The sequence below is a fragment of the Podarcis tiliguerta genome, assembly GCF_965153285.1.
Source record: "Podarcis tiliguerta genome assembly, chromosome: 16".
Classification (NCBI taxonomy): domain Eukaryota; kingdom Metazoa; phylum Chordata; class Lepidosauria; order Squamata; family Lacertidae; genus Podarcis; species Podarcis tiliguerta.
The window spans coordinates 27,644,859-27,664,454 of NC_139549.1; the positions used below are offsets into that span (position 1 = coordinate 27,644,859).

The 19,596-nt window shown below is 49.9% G+C and overlaps 1 protein-coding gene across 2 annotated transcripts; it reads right to left on the minus strand.

Moving 5' to 3' along the window:
* Positions 1-1,396: 1,396 nt before the first annotated feature.
* Positions 1,397-18,518, minus strand: LOC310666635 (solute carrier family 2, facilitated glucose transporter member 11-like). Of its 2 annotated transcripts, XM_083417803.1 has the most exons (13): positions 18,241-18,352; positions 16,938-17,036; positions 15,189-15,349; positions 13,451-13,575; positions 12,988-13,117; positions 12,679-12,827; positions 11,779-11,960; positions 10,218-10,328; positions 9,492-9,593; positions 6,518-6,593; positions 5,379-5,506; positions 1,578-2,876; positions 1,397-1,542 (listed from the first exon to the last, which is right to left on the minus strand). In XM_083417803.1, the coding sequence occupies exons 1-12, from the start codon at positions 18,262-18,264 to the stop codon at positions 2,667-2,669; spliced, it is 1,497 nt and encodes a 498-aa protein (XP_083273929.1). In that variant the 5' UTR covers positions 18,265-18,352; the 3' UTR covers positions 1,397-1,542; positions 1,578-2,666. The 2 variants fall into 2 exon arrangements, with proteins under 2 accessions (XP_083273929.1, XP_083273928.1); XM_083417802.1 differs by having other exon boundaries at positions 1,397-2,876; positions 18,241-18,518.
* Between the last annotated feature and the right edge of the window lie 1,078 nt (positions 18,519-19,596).

The window sequence follows — 19,596 nt, forward strand, 5'->3', positions numbered from 1 at the left end:
AGTCTGGGAAATAAGTAAATGCAAGGAATATTATGAAAATGAAATTGTTTTTATTTGTTTTTTCTGTGTTGTTGTTTTTGTCTTTTTGTCTTTTTGTCTTTTTCTTTTGTTTTTCTTTTTATGTAAAAACCCTAATAAAATATTATAAAAAAAAACCACAAAATCATTTGTGAGTTAGAAACTGTCTCTACGTACATTTTTGATTGGCTCCCTCTTACATCAGAGGTGGAACTTCTCTTGCCACTGGCCCAAACAACAATCCATTTCCATGAAGAAGACACTTTTTACTTGTCTCAAATTCCCATAAGTGTGGGGCATCCCCTCAGTTCATTAGTCTCCTTGGAACCATCCATCTGGGTGTCCAAATATAATCTCCCTCTCCCCCAGCCTCTATTCTGCATGGAACTCTGCACATGCCCTGAAACCCTAGACTCTACTCAAACAGGGGAAATGCAACTAGCTATGGTATATTGAGCAACTCCCCTGCTTCTACTTAGATACCACCCCACGTTTTGTGAAGTTGGAGATACGATGGATTGGGAAGGCTGGGAACAAGCAGGTCTATATAGACTCCCGGAATTTTAATGGAAATGGTTCTCCCTATATAAAGAACAGATTTTGGCTCTTCCCAATATAACTTGGTCATGGTTTCATTTCAATCTATTGTTTTCCTGTTAAAACCATGCATTCGGGCAGACCAAGAGTTGACCGCTTTAGAACAACTTATAGTCAATGTTCCTGCTACGTCAAAGGGTGTAGAATCAACTATATGCAAAATATTAATTGAGGTAGAATTTGGTCATCTTGTGGACACAAAATTTCCCAGCGAAATGATCCTTCGAATAATAATCTCTAATGGAAAATGGAACATGCTTGGCGGGGGATTCTCTTTTTAAATATTCAAATATTCAATAAACCATTTTCTTTCTTTTATATACCGTATTTTTCACTCTATAAGACACACCAGACCATAAGACGCACCTATTTTTTGGAGGAGGAAAACAAGAAAAAAATAATCCCAGAAGCCAGAACAGCAAGAGGGATCGCTGTGCAGTGAAAGCAGCAATCCCTCTTACTGTTCTGGCTTCTGGGATAGCTGTGCAGCCTGCATTCGCTCCATAAGACGCACACACATTTCCCCTTACTTTTTAGGAGGGGAAAAGTGAGTCTTATAGAGCAAAAAATACGGTAATTTTTTTTGTTATCTTGATTTCTTATTTTTCTGGTAAGTTTTGGCATTTCTGCATATTTCATACGTTTTTGTATCCATTCTTCCTTTACTGGGACTTCTGCTTCTTTCCATTTTTGGGCAAGTAACGTTCTTGTCTCGTCAGCCACATTCCTGCTGGCTCAGAGAGAACATTTGACTAAAACCCATTACAAAACACACACACACTGCAGTACCAAAGTCACGTTTAATTATCCACAAAAAATTATGAACAAGACCTCTGTTAGGAAAACACAGTCAGTTGAGGAAAGAAAACCTGTTGAATCAGCCTCCGTAATCCCCAGCACAGATCAAATATCCATATTTCAGTGAGCCTGCAAGTCAGAGCAAAGGGTGGAGGAGGAGAAACACCAGCAGAAAGATTTCTCCTATTGAGGATGCTACCACACCTTAGACCATGGGTAGGCAACCTAAGGCCCAGGGACTGGATCCGGCCCAATCGCCTTCTAAATCCGGCATGCGGACGGTCTGGGAATCAGCGTGTTTTTACATGAGTAGAATGTGTGCTTTTATTTAAAATGCACCTCTGGGTTATTTGTGGGGCCTGCCTGGTGTTTTTACATGAGTGGAATGTGTGCTTTTACAGTGGTACCTCAGGTTACACATGCTTCAGGTTACATACGCTTCAGGTTACAGACTCCACTAACCCAGAAATATTACCTCGGGTTAAGAACTTTGCTTCAGGATGAGAACAGAAATCGTGCTCCGGCGGCACGGCGGCAGCAGCAGGAGGCCCCATTAGTTAAAGTGGTGCTTCAGGTTAAGAACAGTTTCAGGTTAAGAACGGACCTCCGGAACGAATTAAGTACTTAACCCGAGGTACCACTGTATTTAAAATGCAATTCTGGGTTATTTGTGGGGCATAGGAATTCATTCATTCCCCCCCCCAAAAAAAATATAGACCGGCCCCCAACCAGGTCTGAGGGACAGTGGATCGGCCCCCTTCTGAAAAAAATTGCTGACCCCTGCCTTAGGCAGATGCTCTGGACAGCCCACCCCAGCCACAACAAGGTCTTCCTTCCTAGTGTCCCTAAATTTCTTGGAGTGCATATTGGATTTTGCCTCCCAAGCAATAGCTCAAGTCTCTTCAGGGGAGAAGAAAGAGGGGGAGGTCCATTGCGTACCGTCTGAAACTGGCTCTGACCTACAGTGATGGCTAGGAAGTGGCCTTTGCTTCAGCTTAAAAGAAATCAGCTGATGTCATTTCCAAGAGGACTCTTTGAACTTGTGTGTAGCTATTGACCATGAGGGCAGGGGGAGGAAGGCCCCCATCAGTTGTGAAGGTGGGCAAGAGGGGCACAGAAAGTGAAAGACCACAGAGAGGGTGTCTGTGTGTGTTTAAAAGGGAGCGTTGTGCCTCTTGCTGGTGTGAATATCAGCTGAAAACCTGCCCAGGTTGAGAGCCTCCTAGAAGCAAGTTCTCCCTTGTCTGCTGAGCTCAGAAGCTGGTGTAGGCAGAGAGGTCATCCCGGAAGCCTGTCCGAAGGGCAGAAGTTAGTCTCTTCTGAAAAGGTGATGGGTTGCTGAATTCCTCTGTGATTTCCACAATGGACTTCCCTTTCGTCTCTGGGAGGAACAGGTAGAAGAAGATCCCTGACCCCACAAGGACGGCCATGAAGAGGAGGAAACAGAAAGGGCCCAGAGCATCCTGGAAATAAGATGGGGATTGGGGGGAGAGAGTGCAATGATCAACCCCTTGAACAAGCCCTCTTTGTGCCCTTGCAATGTTTGTCCAGTTTTGGCCCGGGCCATATAGTGTCACAGCCGAGGCTACTGCGTTGGCCAGAAGGGAGAGGAGTCTGCAAACACTTGAAGCTGGGATTCAGACACAGGGGAAGAGAATCAGGAGAGAGATGAGAGCCAGACTAGACAGTGTGATTTTGTCACATAGTTTTCTTCTCTTCAAAATGGTGGCCACAGTGCCCAGGTGCAACCCTTTCCTCCTGAAGAATTTCCCCACCGAAAATCACCTCCCAATGTCCCCATTTGCTTAAGAGGGGGTTGAATTGATTTCAGGAGGGAAAGGTTGAAACTCCCTCTTCCCACATCCTGCTCCTGGTCTGGATTCTCCACCCTCACAACTCCTAATTAGGAGACATCTGAAGGCAGCCCTGTTTTGGGAAGTTTTTAATATCTGATGAATTATTGTATTTTAATCTTGTGTTGGAAGCCGCCCAGAGTGGTTGGAAACCCAGCCAGATGGGCGGGGTATAAATAATAAATTATTATTATTATTACTAATTAAAACAACAACAACATGAACCACAACACTGTGTTTAACATTGTGTCTAGTTACCTCTCAGGGAGGCTGCCCTGGTGTTCAGGCCTGATGGCAGCAGCAAGGCAGGTCAGGTGTTGCAGGACCACGGAGAGCTCCATGGGAGCAAGTGGCTCCACCCAAGCCCGAGAACAGACATAACCCCTTTGTAAAGGTAAAGGTAAAAGGACCCCCTGACCGTTAGGTCCAGTCGTGCCCAACTCTGATGTTGCGGCGCTCATCTCACTTTACTGGCCGAGGAAGCCGGCATACAGCTTCCGGGTCATGTGGCCAGCATGACTAAGCCGCTTCTGGCGAACCAGAGCAGCGCACGGAAACGCCGTTTACCTTCCCCCCTGAGCGGTACCTCTTTATCTACTTGCACTTTGACGTGCTTTTGAACTGCTAGGTTGGCAGAAGCAGGGACCGAGCAACGGGAGCTCACCCCGTCACGGGGATTTGAACCGCCGACCTTCTGATCGGCAAGTCCTAGGCTTTGTGGTTTAACCCACAGCGCCACCCACATCCCTAAGAGGCTGAGGGAAAATACTGCGTTGGCCGTCAATCAAACCCAGGTCAACTGCTTGGAAGGCAGCTATGTTAACCACTATACCACCAACATTTCAGATAACCCCTTTGTGGGGAACTCTAAATGCTTAAAGGGCCTGAAGATGGGCCTTCCTCCTTGGGGTGCTCCCTGTGCTGCTGGACTGGTAAGGCTCCCCAGGAGAAGGTACCTGGGAGAGGCCCATCTCTGGCCTGACAGGCCCTGTTGGTACAGGAGTTTCTCCTGGGGGCTCCTAGCTGACAGCCTCAGGCTCAGTGGCTTCCTGCGCTGCGGCAGCCCACTCAGAGCACTGAACCTGGTGTGAAAGTTACCATACTTGGTCATTATGCAAATAGGGGCAGGTCAAGTTCAGCCCTTTGACCCATTTTTAGATACTTAGAGGTGCTTTTCATGTCATCCTGCACCTCAGGAGCTCCAGGTGATGGGATAATGTGCAACTGGTCAGCCATGGTCAGCCAGTGTGGCCTATGGTAATATTCATAATCATAGTTTATGTATACCCTGCCCATCTGGCTGTGTTTCCTCAGCCACTCTGGGCGGCTCCCAACAGAATATTAAAAACACAATAAAACACCAAACTTTAAAAACTTCCCTAAACAGGGCTGCCTTCAGATGTCTTTTAAAAGTCAGATTGTTGTTTATTTCCTTGACATCTGATGGGAGGGCGTTCCACAGGGAGGGCGCCACTACCGAGAAGGCCCTCTGTCTGGTTCCCTGTAACCTAACTTCTTGCAGTGAGGGAACCGCCAGAAGGCCCTCGGAGCTAGAGTTCAGGCTGAGCGATGGGGGTGGAGATGCTCCTTCAGGTATACTGGGCCGAGGCTCCACAACCAGCCGCCTATCCATACCCCAGGGGTAGCGAGATGATGTGGTCTGCAAGCCACCTCATCCCTGGCCATTGGCCCTGCTGCCTGCCAGGACTGGTGTGGTTTGGAGTCCAGCAACCATACCTGAACCACATTGGCTCCCCCTGCACAGCACCACACTGGGTTCCATTGCCAAGGTGTGTAGCTGAGGGAGGGGGACTCCTATTCTGAGGAAATGGTTATCCAGAGAGACACTACAGATGCCGTAGGAGTCATGTACCTATCTCCTTGCCCTTGGGGCAGCACCAGGCTGCTCTCTTGAGCATGGGGCCATATAAGAATAACAACAATAATTTTATTATTTATACCCCGCTCGCTCGCCTGTGTTGCCTCAGCATTATTGGGGCCACAGAGAGAAGGCAGAAGCTGTGGCAGCAGGAAGGAAGGCGGAAGGAGGTAGGTGTGTGTGTGTGTGTATGTGTGTGTGTGTGTGTGTGTATGAACCTGACAGACACTGACCACAGCAAATGGGAAGGTGATTCCAATGACAAAGAGGCCGACCCAATTCAGGCAGCCGCCAATCAGGAAAGCTGCTGGTCTGGAAGACTGGCTGAAGATTTCCATCATGACAGACATGGAGGCTCCATCTGAGGCAGGAGGGAGGGAAAGACACAGGGAATCATGGCATTGTAGAGTTGGAAGAGTCATCTAGTCCAGCAGGAATCTATTGCTCAACATGGGGACTCCTGTTCTACCGACTGAGAAATGCTTGGGGTTTGGGCATGTTCCTGGGTCTGGCCTTAGTGCAATTATTCCCCTTCCTCAGTGCTGTTGCCTAGCAGGACCTTGCAACTCGCACCTGGAGGTGAGACCCCCACGTTCCCCAACCAGGAGCAAAGGCCTCCTCTGTTAGCATTTCACTCCTCCGTTGCTGGACGTGTGATTGTTACATCACATGTCAGTGTTTACTTTCTAGGCTTGGAAAGTGTGAGAATGGAAGTCAGTCTTATCCCTCTTCCGTTGTACTGTACTTTGTACTGTTTCTTTGTCTCTCTCTCTCAGAGAAGAACTGAGAGGACACCATGATTGCTTTGTGATGTATACAGGTAAAGGTAAAGGGACCGACTCTGGGGTCGCGGCGCTCATCTCGCTTTATTGGCCGAGGGAGCCGGCGTACAGCTTCCGGGTTATGTGGCCAGCATGACTAAGCCGCTTCTGGCAAACCAGAGCAGTGCATGGAAACCTTCCCGCCGGAGCGGTACCTATTTATCTACTTGTTCTTTGACGTGCTTTCGAACTGCTAGGGGCAGGGACCGAGCAACGGGAGCTCACCCAGTTGCGGGGATTCAAACCGCCAACTTTCTGATCGGCAAGTCCTAGGCTCTGTGGTTTAACCCACAGCGCCACCCGTGTCCCTTGTGCTGTATATATTGCTTAATAAATACTTAGAATGCACACACCAAGCTCCACTTCGTTTCTGCTATACTCTGCAGAGTGAGCGTGCACATAGTCTTCTGATATGTAGTGCTTTTGCATGCCGGGACTGAAGATTTATGGATGTCCTGGGCTGCGCTTCATCAGGAAGACGCCTGGAGAGGTTTGTCTCATCCCGGGGGCTGCGTGTGCCCCCCAGGTATGTTCCGACATCCTCTACTTACTCGGTCCGATTCCAAAGAAGAGAACAAAGAGGAAAACCAGAGTGACGCTGCAGTACGACGCCCAGTGAGTTTTGTTCTAGGGAAGGGAGGAGAGGAAAAAGGACAGGTGCCAATGAATTCACACTGGGTATTTAAAAAACCATACACCGCTATTTCGTAAAGAAACCATCCAAGCAGTTTGCAACAACTGGACACAAAGCCATGCAATAGGCACCATGTTAAAACCAGAAATCAGCTAACTATTGCGTATTCCCAATTTCCCGCCTATCAGCAGGCGTTTAGAGGTTGAAACAGAAGGAGTCTGCTGAAGACTTGGGGAGGGGGGACAGGGTTGTTTTGCTGCTGGATGCAAAACAGAAAATGGCACCCCCTCCCAGTGGCGTAGCGTGGGTTGTCAGCACCCGGGGCAAGGCAAGTAATTTGCGCCCCCTAACCCGGGGCAAGGCAAGTAATTTGCGCCCCCCCCCGTCCCCGCTGCACTGTCCCTCCCCCAGATAGTCCCTCGCTCTCTCTCCGCACCGCACGCCTGGCACCCTCCCCTCCACAGTGGGCGGCGACCCGGCAGCTCGGAACGGATTCGCACAGCCAGCACTGCAGTGAGAGAGAGTGAGTGAGCCAGGTAGGGGCAGAGAGCTGCGAGTGCGAGCGCGCCCCCCCCAGATGTTGCGCCCGGTGCAGCCGGCCCCCCCTGCACCCCCCACGCTACGCCACTGCCCCCTCCTACTTTTTGATGTTGCTGCTGACGGAGGCGACTAGAAGTGCTTTAGAGAAGCCATGGAGCACTGAAGAGTGTAGGGATATCGCGGAGTGGGCAGTGGGGAGGGAGCACACTCCTCACCAGCAGGCAGCCATAATCTGCCTGCACGCGTGACCCTGGGGTGCGGGGTACACCCCCCCTTCAGACAAGCCACGGCTGTTGGAACATCGTTCCCTCTGTCTAACCTTTTGCGGTCTCAGTATTCGGCGGTGTCCTGTCTGTAACCTTTGTCCCTGAGACCTTTTGTCTCCTTCGGCATACACTGTGCTAGGAGAAAATGACGCGGTGGAAACAGGTGCCAAAATACAGTGGTGCCCCGCAAGACGAATGCCTCGCAAGACGGAAAACCCGCTAGACGAAAGGGTTTTCTGTTTTCAGAGGTGCTTCGCAGGACGAATTTCTCTATGGGCTTGCTTCTCAAGATGAAAATGTCTTGCGATTCTTGAGGTTTTTTTCCCGCTCCCCACCCCCTTTTTCTAAGGCACTAAACTGCTAATAGCCTTTTAGCAGCTAATCCGCTAATCCCTTAAGCCTTTAATAGCCGCTAAACCGCTAATAGCGCTAATCCGCTAATAGGGTTGCTTCGCAAGACGAAAAAACTGCAAGACGAAGAGACTCACGGAACGGATTAATTTCGTCTTGCGAGGCACCACTGTAACTTTGTACCACCCCACGATCTCGGGACCGAAGGTGTGTAAAGGTCACAGCCCAAAATGTACCTGCCTAGCTTGCATATTTGTCTCAAAAAAGGAGGCTCCACAGGACTGGTCAGCAGCTTGCATGCAGCCCACCTGTGCGCAGCTCACATGATGATCAACACCTGTCTTGTGCCTTAACTTCAGAAGGGTGTGTTGGGGAGTCTAGAGAGGAGCAGGGCAAGAAGCAAAGGAGACTGTGAGCAAATGCCTCACATTGCCTCACAGGCAGGCCGGCCCTGGTGTACGTGGGGTCTCACAACTCCCCAGTGGCGTAGCGGGGGTTGTCAGCACCCGGGTCAAGGCAAGTAATTTGCGCCCCCCCCCGCTGCACTGTCCCTCCCCCAGATAGTCCCTCACTCTCTCTCTGCACCGCACCGCACGCCTGGCACCCCCCCCCCACAGTGGGCGGCGACCCGGCGGCTCGGATCGGATTCGCACAGCCAGCACTGCAGTGAGAGAGAGTGAGTGAGCCAGGTAGGGGCAGAGAGCTGTGAGTGCGAGCGCCCCCCCCCAGATGTTGCGCCCGGTGCGGCCGGCCCCCCCTACACCCCCCACGCTACGCCACTGCAACTCCCTGCTTCATTTCTCTCTCTTGTGTTATAAGAATTCTAAAGTCTCAGATATTGAATAAACATTCATAAATGTAGAAGGCAAACACATACAGAACTGTATAAGCCACATGTCTGAAATAGTACAGGAGAACAATCCTGAAGCCATTTTCTGACTCTCCCAAATTGACCTCAACAACAGTGGGTTACATACGCTTCAGGTTACAGACTCTGCTAACCCAGAAATAGTAACTCAGGTTAAGAACTTTGCTTCAGGATGAGAACAGAAATCACGCAGCGTCGGGAGGCCCCATTAGCTAAAGTGGTACCTCAGGTTAAGAACACTTTCAGGTTAAGAGCGGACCTCCAGAACGAATTAAGTTCTTAACCCGAGGTACCACTGTACAGTGGTGCCCTGCAAGACGAATGCCTCGCAAGACGGAAAACCCGCAAGACGAAAGGCTTTTCCGTCTGCAGAGGCGCTTCGCAAGACGAATTTCCCTATGGGCTTGCTTCGCAAGACGAAAAATGACGAAAAAATTGAAATTTTTTTTGGCTCCAAAACCCCTTATTCTGAATCGCTAAGCTGCTAAAAGCATTTTAGCAGCAAAACCGCTAATCCCCCACCCCTTAAAAAGTCGTTTTTAGCCCTTAAAATGTCAATAGCGCTAATAGCGCTACTCCGTCAATGGGCTTGCTTCGCAAGACGAAAAGACTCCCGGAACGGATTCTTTTCGTCTTGCGAGGCACCACTGTATTCCTCTGCAAGGAGGAAGGAAATGGGAAAAGCTTTCCAATTGTCTTTGGACTTTCTGATCGGCAAGTCCTAGGCTTGTACCTCTCTTTTTGAATACAGTCTGGCAGGTATCTGTTAAACCAGGCATGCCCAAAATCCATTTTGGACATGCCTAATCAGGCCCGCCGGTTGACTTAATCCGGCGCCCAAGGCAGTATATGTCCTTGGCTCTTACCTGTACTGAGAGAGTAACTGTGAGGAGAAAAAGGACAAGCGCCATCATGCCACAGCCCTGCCACAGGAGGGTCCGCCGCCCAAATCTCTCAATTGTCAGAATCTGAAGAAGGGGGAAGAGTCATTATCATCACTATTTATTTCAATTCTTACTCTGTCTTCACCATGAGGCCTCAGGGCGAGTTACAGCCTATGAAAACATAGTTCAATTGAAATGATGACCAGTGGCGTAGCGTGGGTTGTCAGCACCCGGGGCAAGGCAAGTAATTTGCGCCCCCCCCGCTGCACTGTCCCTCCCCCAGATAGTCCCTCGCTCTCTCCGCACCGCACGCCTGGCACCCTCCCCTCCACAGTGGGCGGCGACCCGGCGGCTCGGATCGGATTCGCACAGCCTTCACTGCAGTGAGAGAGAGTGAGTGAGCCAGGTAGGGGCAGAGAGCTGCGAGTGCGAGCGCGCCCCCCCCGATGTTGCACCTGGTGTGGCCGGCCCCCCCCTGCACCCCCCACGCTACGCCACTGATGATGACCCCTCTAAACACACACCAGGGTAGACAAGAAAATGGTTCTTCCATTTCCAAAAGGCTGGAGCAAAGAGGTGCATCTGCAGCAACCTATGGCTGGCGTGAAGAGGCGGTACCAGGCGGTACACCAATGGGGAAGGAGGAGAGGAGCTTCACACTCTTGCGCCTCGGTGGAAAATGGCAGGAAAAAAGGGAAAGGGTCTTACACAGAGGAAGGAGGAGAGAAGCTCACAGAAGCCCACGCCCAGCGAGACGTAAGGGAGGAGGTCCTCTGCAAAACCGGCTGTGCGGAAGACTTCGAAAGTGTAGAAATAGACCTGTGGAGAAAGGAAGGAGATAATAATAATTTTTATATATACCCCATCCTCCCCAGCCAAGGCTGGGCTCAGGGCGGCTAACAAGCAATAATAAAAACAAGTTGAATGAATCCAATTTAAAAACAAGATTAAAATACAACATTAAAATATTGAAACATTAAAATATTAAAATGCAGCCTCATCACAGGAAGAGAAAGGAAAAAGATGTCAAAAGGGGCTCTTGTTGGCTGCTTCCACCTCCAGGGCAACCCTGGGGGTGCATTGCACACTTGCCAACTTGGTCTCACAACAGCTGGCATTAAGATTAAGGCAGTGGCGTAGCGTGGGTTGTCAGCACCCGGGGCAAGGCAAGTAATTTGTGCCCCCTAACCCGGGGCAAGGCAAGTAATTTGCGCCCCCCCCCGCCCCCGCTGCACTGTCCCTCCCCCAGATAGTCCCTCGCTCTCTCTCCGCACCGCACCGCACCGCACGCCTGGCACCCTCCCCTCCACAGTGGGCGGCGACCCGGCGGCTCGGATCGGATTCGCACAGCCAGCGAGTGAGTGAGCCAGGTAGGGGCAGAGAGCTGCGAGTGCGAGCACGCCCCCCCCAGATGTTGCGGCCGGCCCCCCCTGCACCCCCCACGCTACGTCACTGGATTAAGGCAACCAAAGCAAATGGGCAAAGAAGCCTGTCATCAAGGGAGAGTTTCATGTGTTCAGATACAGATTTCCTGCGCTTTGGCTGCCTTGGGCTAAGGTTGCAGGTGCCCCCCCATCCAGGTGAGTCTTCAGGGCAGCCAGCTCGGAGCACTTTCACACCTGAACCTTCACACCTGCCTCCAGCTGGCACCCCATGGAAATGTGAATCCTACCCAGGCTAGAATTCCTGTTTGCGAGCCTGTCTCCTGTATTGCCACTGATCAGGCACCCAAGTAAAATATTAGCAGAGAAGATTGCTAAGCCTCATGTGTCAAAACAATGGAAAGAGAGACGGTCTTGGAAAGAAAGGCCCTGTCCTCCAGCTGCTGCCTTCAGCTATACTTGGCAGCCTCCCCAATCCATCAAGGCTCCTTCCCATTCCTGGAGATCATTAGCATTCAGAAGCGTTTCTGATGCTAAACCTCAGTCTGCCAATCTGCAGTGTAAACCCATTGCTTCTATCACCCATTATCCTCTTCTTCCTCCCAGCCCTGTCAGTTGGGTGATCCAGTCTACACCTTTTCTTCCTTAGCTGTGCTTGTTTTCTGTCTGTGGATCTAGAGACATCAAAGAAGCGTTTCAGTTAAACGCCATTGCAAACTTTGCATGAAAAATCGGGTTAGCACAAACGGAACTCCACAGCGCCACCTGGTGTCACCGTGTTAGAATGCACAAACAACGCTTTTTCTTTGCCAATGTAGCTGAGTCCCTCCAAACCCAAAGGCAGGGCTGTGCATTGTTGCAGCCAAGGGGAGCCTTTAGAACTCAACTGCGTTGATGCCGCAGAGCTGGAGGGTGACGACGACCGCCACAAGGATGTGCAGCTGCCGGCGAAGGGACTGGTCTCTGAGCAGGTCTCTCGCACTCAGGACTTTGGTGCTGTTTTCCGCTTCCTGCTTCAGGTCACTGAGTTCCGGCTGGTGATCTTCTTGGCCCCAGAGCTGGTGCATGGCTGGGGGGGGGGGGGGGCGGAGAGAAGAGGAAGGAGCCAGACTTACTGACAAATCTAGGAGGGAGTTGTTATGTACTGAGTTGAATAGGATCCAAAATGCAGCAGTTTGATTGGTCCTAGAACAATAGGATTCAGAATACAGCTGTCTGATTGGTCCACAGGAGCCACCCAATCCAACTCCAGGTGGAAGTGAATCTGCAACCTGATTGGCCTACAGGAGAATCCCGGAATTAGCCAATCATGTGGGGCCCATTGTGTAAATAATGTATATAAAGCAGACATTCTGGGGGAACTTCCATTCCTCCTCACCGCTATGAGCTGAATTAAAGAGCTTGAAAGCCACAGCCCTCGGAGCCAAAGGAGGTGGCAATTGCAGCAGAACTTGGCAAGTGGAGGGGGGTTGTGTAGATGCTGCCAGGAGGGTCCTGGCATCGGGACCTATGTGGATGTCTAGATCCTGTAGGCTAGGGCGGTCCAAGGTAAAATTAAGCAATTCCAATGCCACTTCTAACAATAATACTTTACATATGGGGTGAGGGTTGTCGTGAAGAACTGGCAGGCCCAAGGAGGTTTTAAACCGCCCCTTCCACCCCACTTTTTTCCCTGGAAAATGTGTATGTGAGAGACGAAGCGTTGGCCAAAATGCTGCCTAGTCTGTCCCCCCCCCTTCCTGTTGTCTCTCCCCCTTTCTCCCCAGGGCAGTCCTTGGAGGCCTCACCCTTCACGCAGGCGCCTTCGTTTCCCTTCTGGATCAAGAGGTACGGAGGAGATTCGGGGAAGAAGGGCAGAGTTAGCAGCTGGAGGAAGGCTGTGGCCCCAATGAAGGCCAGGAGCGAAGGCCAGGAGGACTCTGTGCCCAGGCACTCCCTGCAGAGGAGGAGGAGGAGGATCAGGTGAGGCTTCATGTGGAATCAGAGCACAGGTCCGCTCAGCTTGGTCCATGCTCAGGAGGTGGCGGTCAGAGAGCTGGTACTGTGGCCCAGCCAGAGAAAGGGAGCCTTCTATCTACCCCGGGAGGTGCAAGTACCTGAGCCCCAGGATTTGGCCCAAGGATTTCCCCAAGGACCAAAAGAAGGCGGACGTGGCATTTGCAAAGCCTCTGAGCTTCTTGGGCGAAACTTCTCCGGCATATTGGGGGTGGATGGTCAAGCAAAAGCCTGGGGCATGGGAGGAGAGAAGGGCAAGAGAGAGACAGAGTCAAAATGGAGAGAAGCACCCCGAGAAAAGGGGCTGATGTGGCCGTGAGCTGAACCAAAGAGACCACGGACGTATGAACCCAATCCCTTACCAAATCCACCCACCCATCCGCCCCAGAATGGTTGTCCAACGGCCCCTGCACATTGCCAAATGTGGCGCAAGCCCCTTGCTCCCTTCAAACGGAGAGGGGAGTTGGGAGGTTTCAGTGGGGAGCTGCCCCCTTGCCAGCTGACGGCAATGCCTGGGCTCTGGAGTCCTCACAAGGCTACCGCGATGATGCCCCAAGACCTTACCGGCGCTCACGCCAAAAAGGAACCGTCCAATCAGGATCATCTCGAAGGACTTGGCTCTCTTGCTGAAGGCCATGAGCAGAGCCGTCGCGAGGATGAGGAGGTCAGTCCCCAGCATGGTCCTCTTCCTGCATCCGAGGGCACAGAAATGGGGTGGCAGAGGAGACGCGGAGAGCGGGAGGGACATCGCTCACATCTGGCCTGCTACAGAACCTCTGACAAGCCCCAATTTGTTCAGAGCTTCCTAAGCCAGTGGAGAGCAGCCTTCCTGCCAGGGCCAGCCCAGGACATTTTGCTGCCTGAGGCCAGGGCCAAGGTGCTCCGCCATCGTTTCCAAAGGCAGAAGCTTCTGTGTGCACTGGCCATGGGAAGGCAGCATCTTCCATTGCAGCCAAGGACAACAAGCAAGCTTAGGGTAGGGTTGCCAGATGTCCCCGGTTCCCGGGGACAGTTCCCAGATTTGCAAATCTGTCCCTGGACAAAGTCCGTCCCCGGAATGTCCCCAGATTTGCAAATCTGTCCCTGGGAAACCTGGCATCGTCAGCTTTGGCTGGCTTCAGGAGCTGCCCGCTGCCATGGCGCCTGCCATTTTTCCTTGCCGGAACTTCCGGCGAGGAAAAATGGCGGGCGCCACGGCAGCGGGCAGCGAGCAGCTCCTGAAGCCAGCCAGAGCCAACTGCGCTACCAGGCTGGCTCCGGGCTGCTGACTGCTGCTGCTGTCGCCATTTCCGAAGGGGAACTGGGGACATCTAGCGGTACAGATCTCCTGCCCTCTTCCCCCTTTGTTTTGACTGATCTGCCGTTGCCCAGTTTTTTAAAAAACCTCTGCGCATTTATGTTTCACAGGGTCAAAAGAAGGGCCTTGCACCTTTATACAATATGCATGTGTGCTTGGGCCCAGGATCTTTTGCCTCACCATCCCCACTACTGACTCCCTCTTGCTACTCAGCTTTAAAAAAAAAAGTGTCCCCGAATTCATTGAAAAAGATCTGGTAGCCATAGCTTAGGGGGTTGCCAAGAGAGAAGGAATAACTCTGTCCTTTTCCAGCACCTCCCTTGCCGCTGTTTTGCAGCATTTTTTAAAAAATAATATTTATTAAAAGTTTAATAGTTACAGAAAAACACACACACACAAAAAACAAACAAACAAAAAAGATTTAACAAGCAATACATCAAAAATAAGAAAAAAGACAATACATCCAAACAACAGGAAAAACAAAAACAAACCATTTTTTTTAAAAAAATCTAATATTTTCATATCTTTACCTTTCATTTACTAGTTTCATCGACCTCCTCACACCTCCCTTTTTTGTAATCTAATTCAATTAGCTATTTCAGCAAATCCTTTCCATCTTTCTCAATTTTTTGTTCTAAAATTTATCTTAACACAATCTAACTTTAAATTTTCCACTTTAACCCCTTAACAATCAGTTTTTACTTAATTCCTCATGACATTTCTGCTAAATTTTGCAGCATTTGACTCCTGAGTAGGGACAGCACTGATTCTGGCTCTGGCTGCCTTGGACTGCAGAGCGCTAGAGGAGGCAACAGAAATAACAGCTGTCCCAAAAGAAGCAGGATTTCTCATGCACCAGGATCTCACCCACCCTTCCCTAAATTCAGCTGTAAGAAAACTCAAACAGGGAATATCTCAGCAGCTAGGTTTTAGCACAGAGCCAGAGGGCAGGATGGATGTGTACCAAAGTTCAGAGAGTTCTTTTCCAGCAACCCGTTTACATACTTGCCATATTTTACAGTCAGGTAGGCACTGCAGAGGCAGCCCAGCAATCCTCCTGCCCCATAGATAGACACAATGAATGACCACAGGAACAAGAGGGCACCTTCAGGCAGCGGGGAGCCAGAGCGCTCAAGCCAGGTCTCATTCATGAATTTCTTGATATACTAGGGAGGGAGGAAAGGAAGGAAGGAAGGAAGGAAGGAAGGGGGAGTTGAGGCATCAGCTAATGCTTCATCATCATCATCATCATCATCATCATGCAGAATTACTTCTTAACCCTTTAAAAGTGTTTGCTTCCCTACCCATCCCAAAAAGATATTTTGGGATTATTTCTCTGCTCAGATATCAAAAGTGTCATAAATTCCAATTGCAAACCAGCAGCAAATGAGATGAAACAGAAATTTCAGCCTTGGAAAATGCATACAATCTCATGGTTTGGGAAAAGAGCATTGGTCAAGTTGCTTATTATTCCTAAATGAGTACAGTGGTACCTTGGGTGTCAAACTTAATCTGTTCCGGGATTCCCTTTGACTCCCAAAGTTGTTCAAAAACCAAGGCGCGGCTTCCGATCAGCTGCAGAAGCTTCCTACAGTCAAGCGGAAGCTGCTTCGGATGTTTCCAAAAAATGTTTACAAACCGGAAACTTACTTCCGGGTTTGCAGCAGTCGGGAGCTGATTTGTTTGGGAGCCAAGCCGTTCGATAACCAAGGTACCACTGTATTCCTGTCTCAAGTTCTGCTGTTGAAAGAAATGCACTGCAAATTTTCAAAATGTCAAGAGAGTATTTTAGAACATTGCTCAAATGGAAGGACTCTTTTTGGGGACTTTCTAGCAGGCAAAGAAGACACACTTCTCAGTGCTCTCCAATTAAAGCAAACGGCCATCAGCTCATTCAGAGTTACTGCAAGCCTCAGATCCTGCTCAGGCCAGCTAGAACTGGTATATACACTGTACCTCCAAACAGTGCTTTTTTTCTAGAAAAAGAGGCGCCCGTAATCACCATGAAATTGTTACAGTAAGTGCCACACATTTTAACAAAAAAGAGAGGTGCCCCTGCTGTGTACTCTTGAGTACCCCCTTGGTATATGTGTGGGGGGGAGTACTTCCTTCAAAACACCTCCCCCCGCCCAAAAATAATGGGAACTATAGTTTACTCCTCACATAGCTACAATTCCCAACACCCTTAATGAATTACACTGGTACCTCTAGATGCAAACACAACCCGCGTCTGCGCATGCACGGGTCGCGATTCGCCGCTTCCGCGCATGTGCGTGACGTCCTTTTGAGCATCTGCGCATGCGCAAACGGCGAAACCCGAAAGTAACGCGCTCTGTTACTTCCGTGTCGCTGTGGAGCGCAACCCAAAAATATTCATCCCAAAGCTACTTCAACCCGAGGTATGACTGGGCAGGAAATGTGCTTTGAAGATGCAGCTCATCTGCTATCCTGGTTAAAAGCCTTCTGAATAAGCCAGGGGGCCGGGTGTTAATCTTAAATCCAATTCAGTTCCCTTCCTCCCCAGTCTCAGACTGAGGCATCAGCAAAGCAATTCTGTTTGACCAGCTAAACCTATGGAAAGAAAGTGTTCCTTCATCACCTTCTGCTTCCTCCTGGACCATGGATGGAGCAGGAGGCAGCTATGGAATGTAACCAGGGTGAGCATCGCTTGGTGGAGAGGAGGCAGGCTGTCTGGTCAGTCATTGCTCCTGCTCACCCCCTCCACTGGGTGCAGCTGCTTAAGGGGCTGCTTACCATGGAGGGATAGTTGATCACAGAAATCTGATAGCCAATCTGGAGGTTGCCACCAATCCCCAGCACGAGGATCATTTGGTAAAACTTCCGGTGCCGAATCTGCGGTGGGAGACAAAAGACACAAGAGCCTGGAGGAAAGATCACCCTTCCTCAAAGCGCCCATAGAAAATGGGTTCAAATCTCAGGGGGCCATGCTCAGAGGTGATGCAGGGGACGGGGTGGTATTTGGGACGCCCTTGCTGTGAAAACAGAGAAGTCCAGAATCGGAGGCAGAAGCAAGAGAGGAGGGAGGCCAAGAGGTAGAGATGAGTCAGGCTGGTGAAGAAGCCAGGGTGTCCCCCCCTCCTGCTGCAACAAGCTCCCCTCCCCACCGGTCTCCCAGGACCAGAAGTTATGAAGAGGGAGGAGCTCAGATTGCTTGGGAAGGACCCAGGAGAGGAGGATACTTAGTTAGCTATGGGAAGGCGGATGTCCTCAGCATTTGCAACTGCCTCATAGGTACAGCAAGACCTACTGAGAAGAGTTGTTGTGCTCATTATGCCTGTCTCCTCTGAGCTGGCCTGGTTTCTGCTAATAAAGAGTTAACTTCATGGACTCTGTGTGATTTATTGCTGGCTAGCTTTTCTCTCTCACACACACACAGAAAAAGAGAGCTCAACTTTGATTTTGGAATGACCATTTTTGTTTGACGTTTTAACATTATGAGGCCAGGGAGAGTGTGAGGAGGAGAGAAGTTCGGACAGATGTGGTTAGCACCATCTTATAACAGGACTTCTAGAACCTTCTAGAAATTGAAAAGGAAGCCCTGAGGAACTGCCAGCCAGAGCTCACTTGGGTCCAAACCAGGCAAACTCTGGTCCTCCAGATGTTTGGGACTACAATTCCCATCATCCCTAGCTAACAGGACCAGTGGTGAGGGATGATGGGAATTGTAGTCCCAAACATCTGGAGGGCCGGACTTTGCCTATGCCTGGTCCAAACCAAAATAATGTGGGGGGAGGGCAGGCCTGCAGATGAGACAGCACACCTTCCTACCAGGGGGGGAGGTGGATGAGGTTGAGGGCATCCTGACCCCCTGACTTTGACCGCAGCAATTGACCCACAGCCTCGTGATTCACGCTGAGGAGTAGGGAGACTGGGCTGGACTGGGCTGGAGAGGATGAGCTATCTGGTCCCCCCAACTGAGTAGAGCCTGAGAAGGAACACTCGTCTTCCTAGGGGGGGGGGGGGGCTCTCGCAGACCAACCTGGGAGCTAATTCCTCCTCCCGTAACCACCCTCTTAATAAAGCCCATGTTACTCACCAGCCCAGAGAACCAGCCCTCCATTCTGCACCAGAAAGCAGCTTTCGGAGGGGAAGGAAAGGAGGAAGGGGAGTCTGGCTGGAAGGGCCGGTGTGTCTCAGGCTCCTTCGCTGCCATGGGGGCGGCTTGGGCGGAAACCATGACACCAGAGTTAAAATTAACTGCCCGTCTGTGCCCTTCATGCCCGTTTCGATCAACCATTAATTACATACACAGCCCAAGACTAGAAAGCTCCATTGGGCAAAAGGTAAAAGTCACCCAGGTGTGAAATCGAGACACGAGGACCGGTCACGTTGGCCGCCGGCGTCATCCTCCCCACCCACCCAGCCCGGTGACATCAGCCTTATCTGCTGCCCATCAGTTTTGGTCTCAGTCTGTCGCACCTGAAGTCTCTGCAGAGCATTTCCTGCTGCAAATTGCAGGCTCCATATAAGCAGAATCTTCCGAATATTTACCGTATTTTTCCATGTATAAGATGCCCCCATGTATTTTGAATAAACATACACAAATTTATTGATTGTTAACATAACAGACAGATAATTTAAGGATCTTTACAATTTTACAACATGCAGAGAATAACATGTGTTGAAAAATCAGAGAAAGGAGCTGAGGGAAATCTTGGGGGGGAGGGAGGGTCTTTTGGGGGGAGGGGAAAAAGGGTGGAAATAATGAAGATGATATGTTTTGATAATTTGTTATGTTGAAATTCTTAATATTTATTTTTTTAAAAAAATATATGCCACCATGTATAAGACGTCCCCTATTTTTAGGAACCCCAATTTAAGAAAATAGGGGGGAGATTGCCCCGTGTATAAGACGACCCACTGTTTTTCCACATAATTTTAAAGTAAAAAACCCTAGTCTTATACACGGGAAAGTACGGTATTTGGAAGATCTTACTAAGACCCAGCAACTGGGTCTGCCAGCCAAAATGGGTCTCCCCTCCAGCCTATTGTATTCACTCCCTCCCTAGGGCAGATTGGAGATTTCTTGGGCCCACACGACAGGGACCCAATCCCTATTCCCCCACTGCAAGTTCCCTGTAACAGCAGCACTATTTTTTTTTCCTTTTAATTTTTTTTTAATGCTTTTCAGGTTTATACATTTCACTAATTTTACAATCATCTTAACATTTCAAAACTTGACTCCCTTCCCCCTCTTTCTGCGGTTCCTTCAATTTATTCTTAATACCTTCTGCATATCCCAATTAACTTCATTTGCTCATTTGTTCATCCACTTTATATACTCTTACAAAACTGCAGGTTATTGCAATCATCCTGCCAATGTTCTTATCTGTTTCCAATCACTGTTTTATTGAAAGTTTGTGGTCTTGATTTCGTATTCTTCTGGTAAAAG